Source organism: Octodon degus, unplaced genomic scaffold, assembly GCF_000260255.1.
Source record: "Octodon degus isolate 3935 unplaced genomic scaffold, OctDeg1.0 scaffold00027, whole genome shotgun sequence".
Lineage (NCBI taxonomy): Eukaryota > Metazoa > Chordata > Mammalia > Rodentia > Octodontidae > Octodon > Octodon degus.
In genome coordinates, this window is record NW_004524603.1 from 13222551 (window position 1) to 13241123 (window position 18573).

General features: G+C 49.6%; 2 gene segments (V, D, J or C); both read right to left on the reverse strand.

Annotated features, from left to right (window-relative positions):
* Nucleotides 1-2747: 2747 nt before the first annotated feature.
* LOC101579657 lies at nucleotides 2748-9123 on the reverse strand. The segment is given in 6 exon segments: nucleotides 2748-3470; nucleotides 3756-3862; nucleotides 4004-4021; nucleotides 4523-4912; nucleotides 7519-7664; nucleotides 9101-9123. Coding segments are annotated over 6 exon segments (705 nt in total).
* Nucleotides 9124-12265: 3142 nt separating this feature from the next.
* Nucleotides 12266-18573, reverse strand: part of LOC105741891 — a 44357-nt gene continuing 38049 nt past the window's right edge. Inside the window, 5 exon segments of the C gene segment in view lie at nucleotides 12266-12496; nucleotides 12816-12922; nucleotides 13043-13060; nucleotides 13475-13864; nucleotides 16685-16724. Of these exon segments, the coding sequence occupies nucleotides 12476-12496; nucleotides 12816-12922; nucleotides 13043-13060; nucleotides 13475-13864; nucleotides 16685-16724 (576 nt within the window).

An 18573-nucleotide genomic window follows, 5' to 3' on the forward strand; every position in this document is an offset into this window, starting at 1 on the left:
AGAGAGAGACAGAGACAGAGAGAGACAGAGACAGAGACAGAGAGACAGAGAGAGTTAGGACTGATGGAAGGAACCAGAATGCAGTGAGCTCTTGAGGTCAACCCTGCCATGGGACTGTCCTTTACTTACAGGCCCATGCAAAAGCCCTCTCCTCCAGTTCCTGAGCACTCAATGTCACAGTGTCAATAGTGTCCCTTGAGAATTCATCTCCAGCCAGAACCTCAAATGTGACCTAATTCCTGAATACGTCTTTCCAGCTACAGTCCAATTCAGATTTCTGCTGAAATGGTTCTGGACTTGGAGTGAAACACAAATCCAAGAACTCATGTTTTGATTAGAGAAAGGAAATGGAAATTTATAGGTAGAGTCAGAGTGGAAAACTCTGTGTGAAGACAGAGACAGAGACTGGTGTGACACTGACCTAGCAAGGAGCCAGGAGCCCTCAGGACAGGGAGAAGCAAGAAGCATCCCACCCCCCACCCCCCCGCCTCCTGCCAAACTGTTAGAGAGTGCATGATCTTGCTGACATCTCAGGTTTAGATTTCTAGCCTCCAGAACCGTAAGGGAATGTTTCTGTTGTGTCTGGCCACCCCCTGGCCCTGTGTGATGACGCTGTTGTGTGCTTTGTTTCAGTAGTACTGGGAAATTTAACACAGCACATCCTCAATGTATTTCTGTGGGTCCCTAATTTCCCCATTTCTATGGCTGTTCCTGAGCTACTATAGGGTCATTACAAGACCTTGAACCAATCGTGTCAGATCACTAACCTGGTACTACAGGGAAAAGCTTCTGAAACCTCCCTCTTGGGAAAAATATGCCATTGTTTCATCATTGACAACCACCTGATGTGTGAACTACAGTTTCTCCACCTAGAGACACAGCAATTCTGTAGTTGGGGTTGGGGTCAGCACTGAGCCAATATGGAGATTCAATGAGATGAAATACCCGGCAAGAATCTACCCCAACGCCCAGGGGAGACAACAGACTCTCAGAAAAAGGCTCTTTCATCTTTCCTATTTCCTGCTCTGCTGATTTCAGGCTCTGTTTCTCACCCCTGGTACTCTGCCCCAACTAACACGACCACGGTGCCTTTAGTCATTCTAGGCCTTTTCTCTAAGCACATTCTTTCCCTTCCTGAGTGCAACACTCTAGCACAATGTCTCAAATCTGAACAGAGAGAAAACATCTGTAAGGCAACTGTCTCCACCCCAGCAGGTGCATTCAATACTCTACTCTGGGGCTGGCCTGGTCTTCACTCATTAAGTAAAGGGGCCCTTTGGAAGTGCTACTCCACATTGCCTGCCTGTCCCTGCTGGGCTCCACTTCTCTTCTCACTCCTCTTGGAGACCTGACCTTGCCTGGCCTGCTCCTGGAAGATCACTTGTCCCCAGGCTTCACCTACTAGTTTTCTCAACTCTGTGCTTTTTTCCTTTTTTTAAAAAAATGATAACTGATTTTTTTATAAGATAACAATGAATACACAGCTGATTATGGCCAGTCTCTTCACTAAGTAATGCTGCAAAACTTGCTGTACTTTGAAGAAGAATGAAATTGATTTCTTATCTTGCAATGTACATTAAAATAAATTCAAAATATATTAATGACTTAGAACAAGAATAGAAAATGTTAAAAACTCATAAAATAGAACACACAGATGTTCCATGACATTGGTTTTCAAAGTTTCTTAGAAATGACAGAGAATTGATGGAGAACAAGGTAGTAATAGTTGGATTTTTTCTGAAATGCATTAGGAAGTTCTTATAGACTGAAGGAAAAAGCAGAGGTCAAGGAGAAGCATCCAATAATAGAATGGAAGAAAATATTTGTGTCAAATTAAATTTGGCCTATAGAGAAAAGAAGATTAAAAAGCTACATCTTTGAGTAGTGCTCAGTAGCCCATATAAAAAGATTATGCTTTCATATACAGTCAAATATGAAAGCATAATCTCATAACACATAATCTTTTTTTTTTTTTTTTGTATTTTTAGGGAAGGGTCTACAGGGTGTTCAGGGTCTCACTACTAGATCAGACTCATAGTGATCTGCCTGTTTACAGCCTCCCAGGAGCTGGGATTACAGGTGTGTACCACCATGCCCAGTCTCAATTGCTGTCTCAGTGCGCCCCGGGGGCGGGTCCCTCACGGAAGGCCAGGGACCGAACCCCTGGAACCTCTGGCCCCTGCGCCTGCTTACAGGTGCTTTAATCCAATGAGCTCCTTGGCCAGCCTTTCCAGACAGGTTTTTCTTAGCCAGTCATAGTGCCTTCTTTCAACCAATCACTGGCAGTAAACAGTTTGGCTATTTCCAAAAAGATGAACCATAAACTGCATTAATTCGGGCTAATTCATATGTCGTTTAATTTTTCCACCTGTATTAGTTGTTGCCTAGTGTGGTTCTCTTAGCATTTACTAGTCTAGGTGCTGTGTATTATATGTATGAAATTCTTGCTAAAATAACATTTACAAAACTTAATTTGTTAATACTATTCTTATAGTATAATTACTTTTTTTTTCTTGATTTATTTATTTATTTATTTATTTATTTATTTATTTATTTGCGGTACCAGGGATTGAACTCAGGGCCTCGCCCTTCCCAAGCAAGCACATAATTTCTTTCTTTTTTATTAATTTTATTGAGAAAGAAATAGCAATGAGACAGTTTCAAAACAGGTTAGAAGGACAGTTACTATACTTAATACATTGCATATTGTTGTCTTCGTAGTAGTTATTCAGAGTACAAGATACAGACATGGTATCTTGTCTAAACACTATTAGTATAAATTTTTCTTCTCATTGAACTAAGAGAAAACAGCTGTGCTTTTTTCTAAGATCCCAACCCAGACATGAAAAACACCATAAATCTTAAACTCAAATCCTGAAACAACGTAAGTTGGAGATGTCAAGGACAGATGCTGATAAAAACCTAAAGGCGTGACAAATGACACATGAATAAATTCACAAGTCATTAGGAGTTGGAACCCTTGGGTCTGCCTGGGCTCTGTGCTGTGCTTAACATGTTATGCTTCACTATAATCCCGTCTGTGTCCCGGCCTTGCTGATTTTCTAGAGCCCAGCCATTATCCTCCAGGTTAGCTCCACACTGGCATGCCTACTAGGGACCATGGCTTTTGGAGTCAGGAAGGAGCAGCGCAGGTCAGAGAGGAAGGAGCTCCAGCACTCCCTATGTCTGAAGGGACAGTGACTTCCTCAGGTGACAGGGTGTCAGCCAAGTCTGGACCCCAAAGACACCACTGAGACACAAGTTTGCCATGTTTATTGGTTTAATCTGTTTCTGATCCAGGGCCAGTATTCAGTCTGCAGGGAAGTAGTCAGGAAGGAAAGACACCCATGTAGGGAGGGGTAGAAAGAGACAAGCTCTTTAGGAACACAGACGAGTAGGGATGGGAAGGTTCAGGATGAAGCATTCAGGATACGCTGTGAGAGCTGGCCTCAAGACTTCTTTTGTTTGACCTGCAAAAGAGAGAACATTATCAGTGTTCTCAGGGCCTGTGGGGTGATGGAGGTGGGACAGGGGGCAGATACTAGGGTCTGATTTTGAAGGGGGCTCATTGGTTTTCGCCATCCATCAGTGGTGCCTTCTGTAACGATCCCTGTACTTTCTCCCCAGCTGTGGTCCATGGTCTCATTGGGCTAGCAGGAGACATCAGGGTTGAGGCTGGCTGTGGACTCCCATACATCCCACCTAGAGCATGCCACCCTCTCCCTCCCATCACCTCCCCGCCTCTCCCTCCTTACCATGGCCATCAGCACAAGGGCACTGACAAGCACGGCGTACAGGGAGGCCTTGCCCAGCAGGATCTCATAGAGGAGAGTGGCAGACAGGACACCTTGCTGATAGGACACTGTTGGACAGAAGGAGAGCAATAGGAACCTGGGCATAAGTAGCTCTGGCCTCTGGCTCCCCCAGTGCCCATAGAGTTTCTCTGTTCTAGTCACAGAGGCAAGACCATGGGAGATAGAAGGAAATGGAGAGCATTACTTACCGGAAGTGAAGCCACAGTCTAAAAGAAAAGAGGGAGACAAAAATAGGTGAGAAAATGGTGCTTCTGGGGAACAACGAGCCTTAGATCGCAGTCAGAATCACAGGCACAAACATACACACACCAGACGGTGCCAAGTGTCTCCTGGGATAGCCCTGGAGCTATCTCCCTCAGGCTGATCTGGGGTGGGGACACTCTCATTGTCTTTGTCAACTCATCCAGGACCAGTGAGTGTGATGAGAGACACAGCAAAAAGGTGCTAGGCCCCGAGACCAGTCACAGAGGCCCTATGAGCACAGCAGAGATGGCTCGGGCTCTGTGGAAGGCAAAGGCTAGAAAGCTCTCTACCTACTGCTGTGCTGTCTGGGAGGAAGCCCATGCTATGGTTTAATTCCACTCTGGTCCCTTCTCACACAGTCTGGCTTTCTTCTTAAGCTTATTCCTGATTTCTGTCTGACCTCCCTCCTCCCTCTGGTGCTCATCTTGTTCAGGCTCCTCCCTGGCCCCTCCAGCCCCGCTCACCTGCTCGGCCCCAAACTTCAGCACTGACGTTCTGGGTGACAGGTTTGGCCCGGTCCGTCTGGTCCCAGGGGTCGTCTTTTGTGAGCCCATAGAACTGGACTTGGCAGCGGAAGTGGTTGCGGGGGTTGTGCCAGAAGGCGGCGGAGACCCTCAGGCGGCTGCTGAGGCAGTAGCTGGAGTTTTCGTTGTCAGGAAACTCCTTGTAGGGCTGAGGGTCCGTGCTCACCCCGCTGCGGGTCTCCTTATCATTCACCCACCAGCTCAGCTCCACATGGTCGGGGTAGAAGCCCGTGGCCAGGCACACGAGCGTGGCCTTCTTTTTCTGGCCAATCTCTGCTTCTGATGGCTCAAACACAGCCACTCTGGGTGGGCTCACCCTGTTCAGGTTTTCTGCAGAGTAAAGAGGGGTTGGGAACAGGGCTGCCCTCAGCAGACTGGAAAGAGCTACTGTCCTTTCCTCTCTGGTAATCTCCCCTGTTCTTGTCTGTGTGTTTACCTTGTGGACAGGAACTGTCTACCATCTCGCCATCCATCCCCCTAAGCTGGCATTAAAATGGTGCTGTCTACAGTTCTGAGCAGCATCTTTCGCAGATGTCTGGTTTCTCATCTAGTAATGAAAGCTTATCCATTTCTGCTTCAGCATTGTAGGCAGTAGCTATTCAAATGGAGCCCCGGATGGAAGCCTCAACAATACGCTCCGAGTCTTAGGACTAACTTTGCCTAGGATTTGACTGACTTCTAGACAAGCCTTCTAATGTCTCTTTACCAGTTCGTCTTCTTTCTGCTTGTGAAACGAGAAACACAAACTAGCTTTCCAGAGCAGGTTTAAAGAATTCAGCAAAAGGAATATTTAGAATGATCCATCCCATACCTAAAGGTAAAGGTTTGAGGAATAAAGGAGAATTTGGGAAAAGGGGGGCACTTTGGGGAGACTTTCTTTGGATGCCAATACCCATGGGGTCTATTTTCACGCAGTCCTATGAGGAGAGCCTGAGGGAGTACAGGACATTCATGAGGGTGTGGGGTTTTCTGACACTTAGTAGTACATTAAGCCATCCTATCAATGCCTCTGCCTCTAAGTACCGCTTGAGTTTCCACTTTGTTCTTTGCTTTTCATTGATATTATTTTTTTCTGAGAAATTCTGTTAAAATACCTTTTGTATGAAAACCTATTCCTAGCCTCCTATACTGTGGAGAAAATCTATGTTGACCTGCTTTTCATTTCCACAGTAAATGACAGCTTCCCAGACCCATGTCAGGGCATGTGGCCCCCACCTGCTGCACAGGACCATGTGGGGAGGATGAGGGGGCCTGGGGCCTGCTCACATCTTCTGCAACTGCCATTTGAAATGCTAAATAACTTTTCTACACAGGCTCCTGCAGTTTCATTTTGAGCTGGACCTGCACACTTTGCAGCTAGCTGGCCCCGTCTCCATCTTGTCCTACCTAGAGAATTCACTGGGCTGCTTAAATGCACTATCTCCACTTCTATCTGCAGCACTTGGCTCCATCAACCTTCCTGTCCTCAGCTTGTGTCAAAGACCTCAGGACTTGCCCTGCCCTCCAAGGTCCCTGAGGAGGGAATGTCTCTGACCCCCTTCCTTCAGCAAACAATCCCTCTTGTAAAAATAAAAGATATGCCATGAGCCCTGTGTGCTGTTCATTCCCTAGGGTACTGACTGATGCCTTGAGCATGACAAACTTCAGCACACCCCAAAGCACTGTGTGCCCAACTCCGCAGTGAGGCTTCGGTCAGAGCAGCCGTACTCCTGCGGGCTTGCTTGTGTGGTCGTGCGTGTGCTCCTGGTGAGCTCTCTGCCTGTCCGTGCGGGTTTACAGATTGCATTTTGCCTCAGGCAAAATTGTCAAGTTTCTTTTTCCTCTCCCAGCCCACCTCTGACACATACATAGCCTTCCACAGCACATCTAAGTTCCGTAGAAACTGAGTTTCATACGTTAACTTGGTTGAGAACTCTGCAGCACTAGAGAACCCAGCCTCCTCTGGTGCTGAGGTCTCTTCTTTCTCCACCCCAGCTTCAGGAGCACAGGAATTCCCTCTGATCGCCTTTGTGTGCTGAGCCCCAGGGCATCCTGCTTCAGGACATCCAACTACACAGGGTGTCTATTGTTGTGGTTATCAAAAGACTCTGGTTAATCCACTCAGAGGGAGTTGTTTCTTCTCTGATTTCAGGGCTTTGTTTGCTAAGTGACATTTAAAGTCCTTTCCAGCCCTAAAGCTAATATTCTTTCTGATAATTCATCTCACTTTCCAGGCAAAGCATCTGCATTTCAGCACTTGTTTGTAATAAATGAATTCCCTGAAATGTGTGGGGCGTTTAACCTAGAACACTTGGCGCAAAGGACGGAGATTGTAGCCCATCCGGAAGCAAATGCGGGGCTCAGGTTGCCCTGCCCTTGGCCAGCACCCCTGGTGACCAACCAAGGACAGTGTTGATGCTGAACCCCCACCCCCATCTTGAGGGGTCCCCAGCTTCTGAGAAAAGAGGTGGAGGGATTAAATCTAATTTTAAATCACACTGCTGAACAGTAAGTCCATAAAGCCCGGCCTTCTCTGGGGACTCACTTATCTGTCATCTCTTTTGTTTCACCCTTTTCCTGCTCAGCCCCCCAATTCCCACCCATCCAGCATTTCTTTTTTCTTCTAGAAACACGTAGCCCCCCACCCCCACCCCACAAACTTTTCTTCCCAAACCAAGTTCTCTCTTCTGCCTCCCCACCCACCCGTTCTAGCGGCTGCCGGAGTCCTGGCACCGTAAATCTTCTCCACCGCTCACCGCGTCCCTAACTGGCTTTCATCCCCTCTGGGCTTCCTCTCCCGGAGGCAGGAGGCGCCCGCCACCGAAGGTGAGGGGAGCTGCGCCCGCAGTGATCCTCTGCTCTCCCCCGGACCCCAGCCCCCGGGCCCACCCACCCACTCTCAACCCTTCCAGGGACCGAGGGCCTGGCGCTGGAAAGGTGGGCGGCGCGAGTCTCACCTAGGACCGTGAGCTTGGTGCCGGGGCCGAAATGCTGCTCGTAGGAGCACGGAGGTGCAGCCCCGCCTGCAAACCCGGGCTCGGAGGCCTGGACCTCCCGGCTGCCCTCCCTTCTGGCCAGCGCCCGGCGTTCGGTGTCGCGGACACTTACCCAGCACGGTCAGCCGGCTGCCAGCCCCGAAAATCTGGGTGGAGGCTGCGGAGCACAGCCTGCGGTTCCCCCTCAAAAATCAGACCCGCGCTGCCAGCTCCCGCCGCGACCCCCGCGCTCACCTAGCACCGTGAGCCGCGTGCCTGTTCCGAAGTACTGGGTCTCTTGGTTCACGGCCCCCCAGCTCTGCTCAAAAACCCGCCCTGTCCCCGCTTACCTATAACTGACAGCCGGGTGCCTGCACCGAAGTACTGAGTGTTTTGGCCCACAGAACACTGAAGCAGCACAAAAACAGGCCAGGCCAGGCCGACCCTGGGGGTCCCCGAGCAACTCCAATCCCGCTACTCCCAGCTCCTCTGTGAGCCCCGCTTACCCAGAACGGTCAGCCGCGTCCCTGGGCCGAAATACTGTGTGTCTGTGCTCACAGCATCCTGGTCCAGGACAAAAAACCTGCACTGCCCTCTCTTACTATCCCAGACTGGATCCATTCCCTGCCAACCCTGAGAGCTCCCTCTTGCCCAGCTTGGGGACCAGGGGTCCCCCGGCTCAGGTGCTGACCAGAGAGCCTCAGCACAGCTCCAAAGGCACTTTGCCCACCTCTGTGGGTCCCACACCACCTGCAGGCCTCCTTACCTAGCACGGTCAGCTTGGAGCCATCCCCAAAGAACAGCTGCCCTGTGTTCACACAGCCCCCCAGAGCGCAATGCAAACTCTAGCCTCCCTCATAGAGGGCCAAGGAGCAACCTCTACCCCAAAGCCCGAGTTCAGGGGTCCAGCCTGAGCAGCCCATCCTCCTTCCCACTGGGGGCTGGGGCTGCTCTCTTACCTAACACGGTGAGCCGGGTCCCTGACCCAAAGGTCTGCCCAGCATAGTACACAGCAGGAAGGGGCTGCCTAGAATTCCTCCTCCTTCCCCACTTCCTGCAGCTCAGAAAGGGTGCACCCCTTCTGCTTCCTGGGTCAGTCTCTTCCCACTTTCAGAATCAGTGCAGCAGTCTGGACATTGTAGGAGATCATCCCAATTTTCAGAATTTGAAGAAGAGAATCAACTTGGCCTAAGGATGAGGCAGTGAATTTGAAATCCAAAGTGCATGGGAGGTGATGGGCAGCCTGGAGTGGGGAAGTTGGGCAGGTTAGACTCTGTTTCTTGTTATCACATAACCTGTAACCTCTCTGCCCTCAGCTTCTTTATCGGAAAGGTAGGTTATCTTTCCCACAAAGTTTTTGTTTTCTTTTAAGGAACTTTTAATATGGGATATGTGCACAAGTGCGGTGTCAAGGACAAGTTTAATGAAAGTGCTGAAGGCCAATTTCACTTTGCAACCTTGGCCATCACATTCCTGGGCAGCTGACTAGGGCAGAGGTGCCCAGAAAGCCACCGAATACAGACCTCTGCAAGGTGCAGCCTGGGCAGGAACCAGCCCCACAGACCTCGCGCCGTCTAGCAGCTGCATTCTTATTCCTTAGGCTGGAAAGGAATATTCTGTGGGACAGGGCTTTTTGTAAAAGCACCTCCTCTACTTGAATCATTGTGCCCCCCCCAGTCCTCACAATGTTATACTGTGATACTAAAACATTTCCTCCCTGCTGGGCTCCCTCCCCCAAACGTGGGCAGGGCTAAGAAGCGCAGGTGGCAGAGATGACACTCCCTGAGTGGGGCTGGGGAAACACAACTCTAGGGGAAATTGAAGTGGGGAGGAGCTTGGGAAATATAGTGGGGCTGGCGGGGAAGGTAGGGGAACCCCCCCAACAGGGGCTACCTCGAGGAGAACATCTATGTCGCTGGGACTGCCGTCCCAGGCTCACTGAACCTACCCACTCAGACTGGCCTTTATAGCTATGACAGTGGGAGGAGCAAGGGGCAGCAGGACAGCTTTAAAAGAAGAGTCCAGAGAGCAGGAAGTAAAATTTGAGGGCATGAGGACCGACACCGTAGAAAACACCATTAATTCCCACCACTTTCTCGTTCAATCATGCCAGAAGTGCTTAGTAAAGATGCGCTTCTAGTCACGCCATGAGCTGGTGCTCGGAGTAAGGAGCAACCCCAACCTGCCCTTGTGGCCTTAGTTTTGAAGATTCCTACCACACAGTGTTTCAGCCAGCTGAATCTTCCTCAAAAGATCTGATTATGTTATGGGGCTTTTGTTCATGCCCCTGACTGGCACAACCACATTCTACAGCGATAATTGAGACCAGTAATTTATTTTTGAAGGGTTTGCCACCTCCTAAGACATTTCCCTGCTTATCTCAGTTAGAGATGAAGAGCTATTTCCTGACTGCACTTTAGTAGGCTGGCTCTCATGGCTACCTCAAAGCATTGCATTCTGTTGCAGCCCTTTGGGTTCATGACTTAATCCTGTTACGCTCAAGTAAGCTGCTTGGGGACTGGGGCTGGGATGCCTTTCCTTTCCTGCAGGTCAACAGCATCACTCTGCAATATGCTTAATGACTGAGTAAGGGTGTGCACGTGTGTGATTGTGTGTGTGTGTGTGTGTGTGTGTGTGTATAAGTAGATGTATCGAGGGCTATTTCTTTTTTTTTTCACTTTATTTATTTTTTTTGACAACTCATACAGAATTTTACTTAGCAAAGTAATATGAATTTCACAGTGTTTGTTGTAATACATGGTATTGTCTTACAACCAGCTATTCATATTACCAGATATATACACATAAAATTGGAAGAAGAAAAAACTGGAGCAATGTATAAGAAATTAAGAAAAGAAAAAGTACAAACAATTGAAAAAAAGGAGACGAAGCTAATTAGAGCACTGACTGCTTCTTTCCGTTTCCATTTTTTTAAGTTTTATTTATTTATTTATTTTTTTGTCCTTTCAGAGGTGAATATTCTATTGGCATCTAAATACTATAAGTGTTTGAATTCAACTAAACATCTAACACTGTCTAGCAGTCTATAATATTAGTGGGTTATCCTCAGAAGTTATTGACTTGAGCCTTTTACAGCTCATTGTATTAATATGGCTTTACTTTATATACCTCGTTTTTATACTTTTCTGCTGGATGGTTAAGACCAAGATATAGCAAGACCTATATAACAAGAAATGTAACTTTTGTATCTGATAAGGTGAGCCGAGTACTCTCAGGATTTATCCTGTAGCCCTGTACCGCCTTTTGTACATCCTTTTGTCAGTGTCTGACATGAGGATGAGTCACGGCCATTGCTTGACCAATTTGCTCTTTGTGAAAGCTTGAGAAAATGTTTTTTCTCCATGTGGCTCTCCCCAGGCTCACTTTAGATCCTCGAACACATTTCTCTGTGGCTCCATAATCTTCTTGATCAGAAAATTTGGAGCACAACTGAGTTAGATGTTGTTAGAGTACAGGTTCTCCTGTGTCCCGAGTCTTCACTGACCTTGAACGGCTAGAGCCAAATGTTGGCTAATCAATCATGCAGTCGAGGGCTATTTCTGCAAGGCCTGATGGTGATGACTGCTTGTGACTCGGGTCACTTAGTCAAATATAACCTGGCTGATGCCTACCCTGAACCAAGATACCACGCAACACTCTAGGGGTACTGTCATAGCCACCTCCTTATTATTAAGGAACTTAGAGTCCCCCAGTGGGGCAGGACAAGGGAAGGGGTGGTTTCCATCAGCTGTGAGGAGTGTCCTGAAGGAGGTGGACACAAGACCATTTTATCTTTATTTTTGGGTTTAATACACTTTCAGAGGAGTTAGAAGTGAGGGCAGTAAAGAGTCAGAAGGCTTTTCAGGAAGTCGGGAGCTGAAGGCAAGTAGCAGGTGGTGAGCAGAGAATACTGTGTTATTCTGGATAAAGGGGATCAATGTAGAAGCGGAAAATGGCTTGCAAGCAAGAAGCCCTGGGGTTTAGGGGTGAGAGAAACAGAGCAAGCACGGTGGAGCTCATCATCAGATCTCTACGCCTGGGGTTGCGTTACCATTGTGACAATGAGACGACAGAGAGCTTCTGAAGCATTTGTAGTAGAGATAACCCTGGTTCCCAGTCCAAGAAACTTCACTTCCTGTCCCTCCGGGAGCTGTCAGAGCCACTTCCACACCCTGGGAATTCACTAGACAGAAACCTACCAATGGATTTGTAATTTAGACTGCAGGGCACATCTTCCACTGTAAGTTTGCAAGCCGGTACATTCTCTTCTTTTCCATTGGGAAAGCTACTTGGTAGGCAGGTTGAGGCTCTTGGGCTCAGGAAGAAGGTAAAGGGGAAGGGGCATGCAAAAGGGGAAACCAGGGCCTGTGAGTCACGGGGACAGGACTAGTTGGCAGAGTCCCATGCTCATGCAGCTCAGCTGGCCTCAGAACAACTTCTACGCAGGGCAAACCAAAAATGTTCTCAGAACTACTATATTTTTGGACTTTCTAGAAATACATGTCTACCTTCTCTACCTTCCTATCTCTGCCTTCTACATGTAATTTGCATCCCTGGTGTTAATTTGCCTCTCCTGTGGTTACCAAGGTGGGCCCTTCCCTAGAATTTTCTTACCTGAGGGGACTGGATTGACTTTGAATACTTCCTGTTTCTATCTGGAGTGAAAAGCCACATCACAGGGAGCTGGGGAGCAGAAAAGAAGTGATACATAGACATTCACAAGTCAGTGACCAGGACATGTTTATTGAGTCCGCCATCTAGGGTTCCCCGGGACAGGGCTATTTCAGCCATGAACATGCAGGCAGGTGTACGCAGCTGTTGGAGCAGGATTAGGATGCATAGAGAAATGAAAGCAGCTGTTCAGAAGACATGCAGCAGGGGAACCCGTGTGGGCACCATAATGAGTGGGAAGGTTCTGCTTCTTCAGCCAAGGGGGTCTTCAGGCATGCTTTTTCTTGACCTGCAGAGAAGAGAAGGGTGTGAGGCAGCCAAGAGCCATGGGCTCTTGGTAGGATGGAAGATGCACAGCCTGTTGAGTGCACAAACAATAGAGCTCTTAATAATATGCCTGGGGAATTTGGGAGATCAGAGGTTTCGTCCCCACCACAGCCCTTCTGCTGTCATTCCCCCCAGGGGAAATCTGTAAGCCATGTGAGTTAAACTCCCTCCTGTACTCCTGCCCTTTTCTGGTCTTGACAACATCTCACTACTCTGGGCTTTGAGTATTTGGGTGTTGCATGTCACCTACAACCTCTTGGTCCCCCCTGTTCTTCTCTTACCATGGCCATCAACACGAGGGCACTGACAAGCACAGCATACAGGGTGGCCTTGCCCACCAGGATCTCATAGAGGATGGTGGCAGACAGGACCCCTTGTTGATAGGACACTGTTGGAAGGAAGGGCGAGCAGGTTGGTGCCGTGAGCAGAGGGCGCTGGCCTTGATCAACCCTGTGCCCTGGCTCCACAGTGCAATCCACAAGGGTGAGGAGAAGAAAGACTCACTTACCAGAGGTGAAGCCACAGTCTGGAAGAAAAGAAGGGAGAAAAATTGGTGGGAGGTCTCACCTGCTTAATTAACTTGAAAATTAAGTCGGCCTCGGGGTTAGCACACAGCGGCAGGCCCAGGGCAACGTGTTTCTGGATCGTGCCAACATCAGCCCATCACCTTTGACACATTGGCAAATACAGCACCAGAGGGGCCAGGGGGCTGCTGTGATACTGAGCTACACTGGTCTCATGGAAAGAGGTTCCAGGCTCAAAGCTGTGCGGTGAGGTTTTTGCAGAGGAATTAGCGGGAGGCATCCAGCTCATCTTCAGGATGAGCCTTATTCCCCTCTCCCTTTTCTCTTTCCTGTCTAGCATTTCTAGCTGAACCTCCCTCCTCCCTCTGGTACTCATCTTGTTCAGGCTCCTCCCTGGCCTCTCCAGCCCCTCTCACCTGCTCGGCCCCAAACTTCAGCACTGACGTTCTGGGTGACAGGTTTGGCCCGGTCCGTCTGGTCCCAGGGGTCGTCTTTTGTGAGCCCATAGAACTGGACTTGGCAGCGGAAGTGGTTGCGGGGGTTGTGCCAGAAGGCGGCCGAGACCCTCAGGCGGCTGCTGAGGCAGTAGCTGGAGTTTTCGTTGTCAGGAAACTCCCTGTAGGGCTGAGGGTCCGTGCTCACCCCGCTGCGGGTCTCCTTATCATTCACCCACCAGCTCAGCTCCACGTGGTCGGGGTAGAAGCCCGTGGCCAGGCACACGAGCGTGGCCTTCTTTTTCTGGCCAATCTCTGCCTCTGATGGCTCAAACACGGCCACTCTGGGTGGGCTCACCCTGTTCAGGTTTTCTGCAGAGTGAAGAGGGGTTGGGAGCAGGGCTGCTCTCAGAGCTGGCAGGGGGTGGAAGGGGCTATGTGTATGTATGAGGGCTAGAAAGGGATCAAGGGTTAGAACAAAGGGGATCAAGGGGCCAGGATGGCTTCTGTAGCTCAGGCTGCTTGGCTAAAATTTGACAGAAGATGCTGTTTCAGGTCACTGCACATCCCGTACAGTGTGGGGTCATAGTTTTCTTCTCTGTTTTCTCCCTCTGCTTTGCCACTTTCTTTGGAGTCATCCCATGGGCTCACACCATCTCCCATCTTTCCCAGCTCCTTTGGATGACATCTGTCTTTATTTCTTTTGCCTTTCTTTGCAATATCTCATACTCTCAGTCTTGTTTGATTATCTATCAAAAGACAGTATCTCTCTCTTTCTCACTCAAAGTCTTGCTTGGGGCATGGTTGTCTAGTCTTTTAGAGTGAAGTGGTCACAGTAAAGTTGAGTGAGCTTAGTCTTGTGACAGAAGAATTTGCACCAGTGTGATCATAGGAACTAAGCTGATTTTATTTTTTCTGATTATCATTTTCCTTTTTATGGCCAAGTGATAGTCTGAGTCCTGCACATACTAGAACTGGCTTTTCTTGCCTAGAAGAGACACTTTTCCATTACTATGATTGTACGTTCTTTTCTAGCTACCATGCTCAATTTTACTTTTTCATATGTCACCTGCTTTGAGGAGCCAGCACGCCTGTGGCTGATGTACTATCTGATGCTTCACTCCTACCCAGGGGCCAGGATGGCTGCCATGGCTGAATCCTTTCCTTCTTTCCACTGCTCCCAAGCCTCTTTAATCAGCTTTGGACCCCTAGCCAAGCTTTAAAGTAGTCAAAACGTAATTAATGCAATAAAGAGAACCCAAAGCCCAATGTCATTTTGGCAAAGGGTTCACACTAAAAAGCCCTTGGCCCTTTCCCATGCTTGGCAGATGGGAGGGGAAGAATTTGGGACATTACTGGAGAAAATGCCCTCATCTGAAGATTGCTGAGGAGTGGGAAGGCCATAGCCATCATTCAGGCACTTTCCTTGCACCAGAGTTTACTGCCCTCTTGGAGTGGCTCTGAGCATAAGGCGGGCTTTGGGTGTAGCATGGGGCCAAGTCCAGATGTCTCTATTATTTCCAAAATGGAGAAATGATTTGCAGGCAAACAGAGATGTAAGTACAGGAAAAGGCAAAGCCTGACAGAGTAGTGATAAAGGACAGGAGTGGAAGTCATTGTGTGAAGTGGAGCCCTTTACAACAGATTTGTGTGCACTGTGAGTGCATTCCACTTTACGTGCCTTAGACACTGAGGCAGTTTAAATCACGTTTCCAATCTCATGAGCCCTACCTCCACCCCTCCCCAGGCCCAGCCCTGGTCTCTTGAGCTCAGACCTTTGAATCCAGTGACTACTTTCCACGAAACTCCTTGCCGTGCGGCCTCACCTGCAGGACAACATCTGCCCCATTCCCCAGTCCTGGTAGGATCTAGGGGTCCCATTCCTCCAGCTGTGTCTCCATCTCCCACCATCCCTTCCCAAGCCCACTCCACCTACCCATCTGCTTCCTCCCAAGCATGGCAGTGGTTCTATTCAGGCTTCATATTGGTGCCTCACTCTGTTATTCCAGCATAGATCTTAACGCTTAAGAACCTAGGGTCTCTTATTTATTTTCTCTTCTTTATACCTGGCTGTTGCTCAGGTGCTGTGTGCTTCCCATTGCTAGTTTTTCAGACCTGTCTCCCAGACACCTCCCAAGCAGAGTCCACCCCAGAGGCTCCCCAGGAAGCCCCTATGATCCTGTGACCTGGACGTGTGGCCTCGGTCTCAGAAGCAACCCTGAAGATACCCTGATCTCACCAAATCTCTCCTCACTGCCTCCCATTTCTTTAAATCACCCCAGGAAGACAAACGTAGCTCTTCAGAGTCTCACAGAGACAGAGAGAAGGGGGAAGATGAAGGTGACATCAGAGTTCTGTGCCGGAGGGAGGACTTTAACGAGAAGGCAGCTCTTCACCAAGACAGGGTCAGCAACCACACAGAAATGGAGTGAAAATGAGAGGGAAAAATAGAGAAGATTAAAAAGAGAAAGGAAAGCAACATATCTACTCAACAAGGAATGACGAGGGAGCCCCAGACAGCAATCACAGAAGAGCAGCCAAGCCACAAAGCCCCGAAGATGAAGATGCAGCTCTGGAGCGGCAGCTGCAGGCAACCAGGAGAGCGAGCAGGGCAGGTCCACCAGCCGAGGGAAAGGAAGGTAGGCGAGGGTGCCCTGCACAACCTCGTACCCAGAGCCCCACTCAGATCACTCCCATCAAACACTGTCACCTGCCCTCGAGAGCAGAGCCCCGTACCTGACACGGTGAGCCTGGTGCCTGTTCCAAAATAGAGTGGTGAATTATAGGAACACAGCAGAAAGCGGCCGTGGTAAAACCCACTTGGGGCCTCCAGGCAGAGGCCCAGCCCTAGTTCCCAATCTGCACGCCTGCTTCTCTCTGCTTGCGCTCCTAGCTCTGGAGTAAAGCGATTCTATTGGGAAAATGCTTCAACACGCTGTGGGCTGAGAGGCACAGCAGAAAGGGGTGTAAGAAGGGCAGATCTACCCAAGCACATAAGAAGGCAGGAGAAGCCAAGCAAGGACGTACATAGGTTATGAGAGGAAGTCTCGGAGGAGAATTAGAGGAACTGATCTGGTCTAGCCTAAGGAGAGACAGACCCAGATGCTCGGAACCCACACAAGTAATAAATTAAAATGTGGTTGAGTCCTTTTTAGAGGATAGTGGCCCCACTGCCCCAGTCCCCCGACTTACCTAAGACAGAGAGTCGAGTCCCCTCTCCAAAGTGCTGTGCCTGATTGCCCCACAGTACAGCACAAGGGTGGCAAACCCCCTGGGCTGCTGAGGCCCTTCCTTCCTTCCCCAGAGCTGGCTCTGGAGTAACTCCACCATCCTTCCCTCATTCTCTGAGCTGCAGCCTTGGCTTTGTCCTGGGTCCCTACCCTTCCCAAAGATGCCTCCTGTGACCCCAACCTGCCAGGGTCCCAGGCCAAAAGACACCTTTCACCTACCCAAGACAGACAGCTTGGTTCCACTGCCGAACGTGAGCTTTTCGTTAGTCACACAACACCAAAGCCTGGCAGGAAAACTGCCTTCTGTACCTTCTATTCCTTCCTCCCTGCTTCCCCCTTTCTCCTCCCATTCCTACTAGGATTTTATCTCTGGGAAGCAGAGGGGCAGAGCAGGCAGCTGGGCAGTTGGAAGCACGAAGGTCCAGGAATTAACTTCCCATCTACCACGGCCAGGACAGGCTGCTCCCAGGGGACCAGAGTGAGTAGTCTTTGCTAGCTGAGTTTCCCTCCTCTGGGTGGGATGCCAGGCTTCACACAGGCAGCTCATGAAGTCCTAGGAATGGAGGCTTTTCCCTTCTTGCTACACCAAGGTAAGAATTCAGATCCTCCAGATGCGAATGTGCTTTAACCAACACACCCAGGGTGGAAGCTCCCTCTGTTGTCAGCCCTCCAGCCCAGACTTACCTACCACAGCGAGCCGGCTCCCCTCCCCAAAATAGAGGGTGTTTCCAGAACACAGCCTCCTAGGTCCACTTCAAAACCTCCCATTGTCTGTGGAGCGCGCTGGGGTTCTGGAGAGGGTCAGGCATCCCGGAAATGTCGGGGTCCCTGAATCTCTTCTCTCACAAAGCCACAGCTCTGCTCCAAAAGCCCCCAGCCATTCCAGAGCACGCCCGGAATCCAAGAGGTGAGAAGGGAGAGAGTGTGGGTTGCCTGTGAGACCTAGAACAGACCTGGATCTCTTCCAACTGGGTCCCAGAGGCCCTGTCCTTCTTACTTTTCCCAGGACAGAGTCCATCCTTGTCCTACCCAGCCCAGAAAGCCCAAGTCTTACCTACAACTGTGAGCCTGGTCCCTGAGGCAAAGGTATAGTCATAGTTGACACATCAGGACACAGCTACTTTGAAACAGACCCTGGGGAGGGCCTTGGCCCCATGAGAGACCCGGGCAGTTACCTGGAAGATGTCTTACCGACAACCGTGAGTCTGCTGCCATCTCCAAAGTAAACTTCTGTGTTCACACAGTGACATGGAACGAGGAGAAAAACAAATTCAACATGTGGAGAGAGGAGGCCCTGGCTGGTGTCTGGAGGGCCTCGGGACCAGGTCTGTCCTCTTCTGCCTTATAGGACTCACACGAGTGGTCATTTCGGTGTTGGCTCCGGGAACCGCAGAGCAAGGCAGAGTCCATTAAGTGGGACCTACATTCTTTCTCAAAAGAAGAATAAAAAAAGCCCTTCATGCAAGCACTCCTATCTAAAGATCCTTTGGGGGGATGTGGGCCTAGGTAACAGGAGAGGATCCTAGAAGCTGCAGCTGTGTCTGTCAAGAACCAGGGTGTTGCCGGCTTCTTCTAGAGTTTTCTGTAGAGCTGGGCATGTCCGATGCACCTTCCTCCAGAACTTGTTATGGTTTCCTGGGTATAAGGATGAAGGGCTCTGCCTGTACCCTACACCTGTTGGTCCCCTGAGGCATTCTTCTTGTGCATGTGTTCTTACTGCCTGGATAGGTCCAGTTCAGATCTGGGCCTGCTGTGACCCATGGCCTTGGGCAGATGTGTGGTCAGGAGTGAGTCAGGCACACCCCAGATCTGACCATACCTGACCCTGTGATCTGGAATAAAAATAGAGAG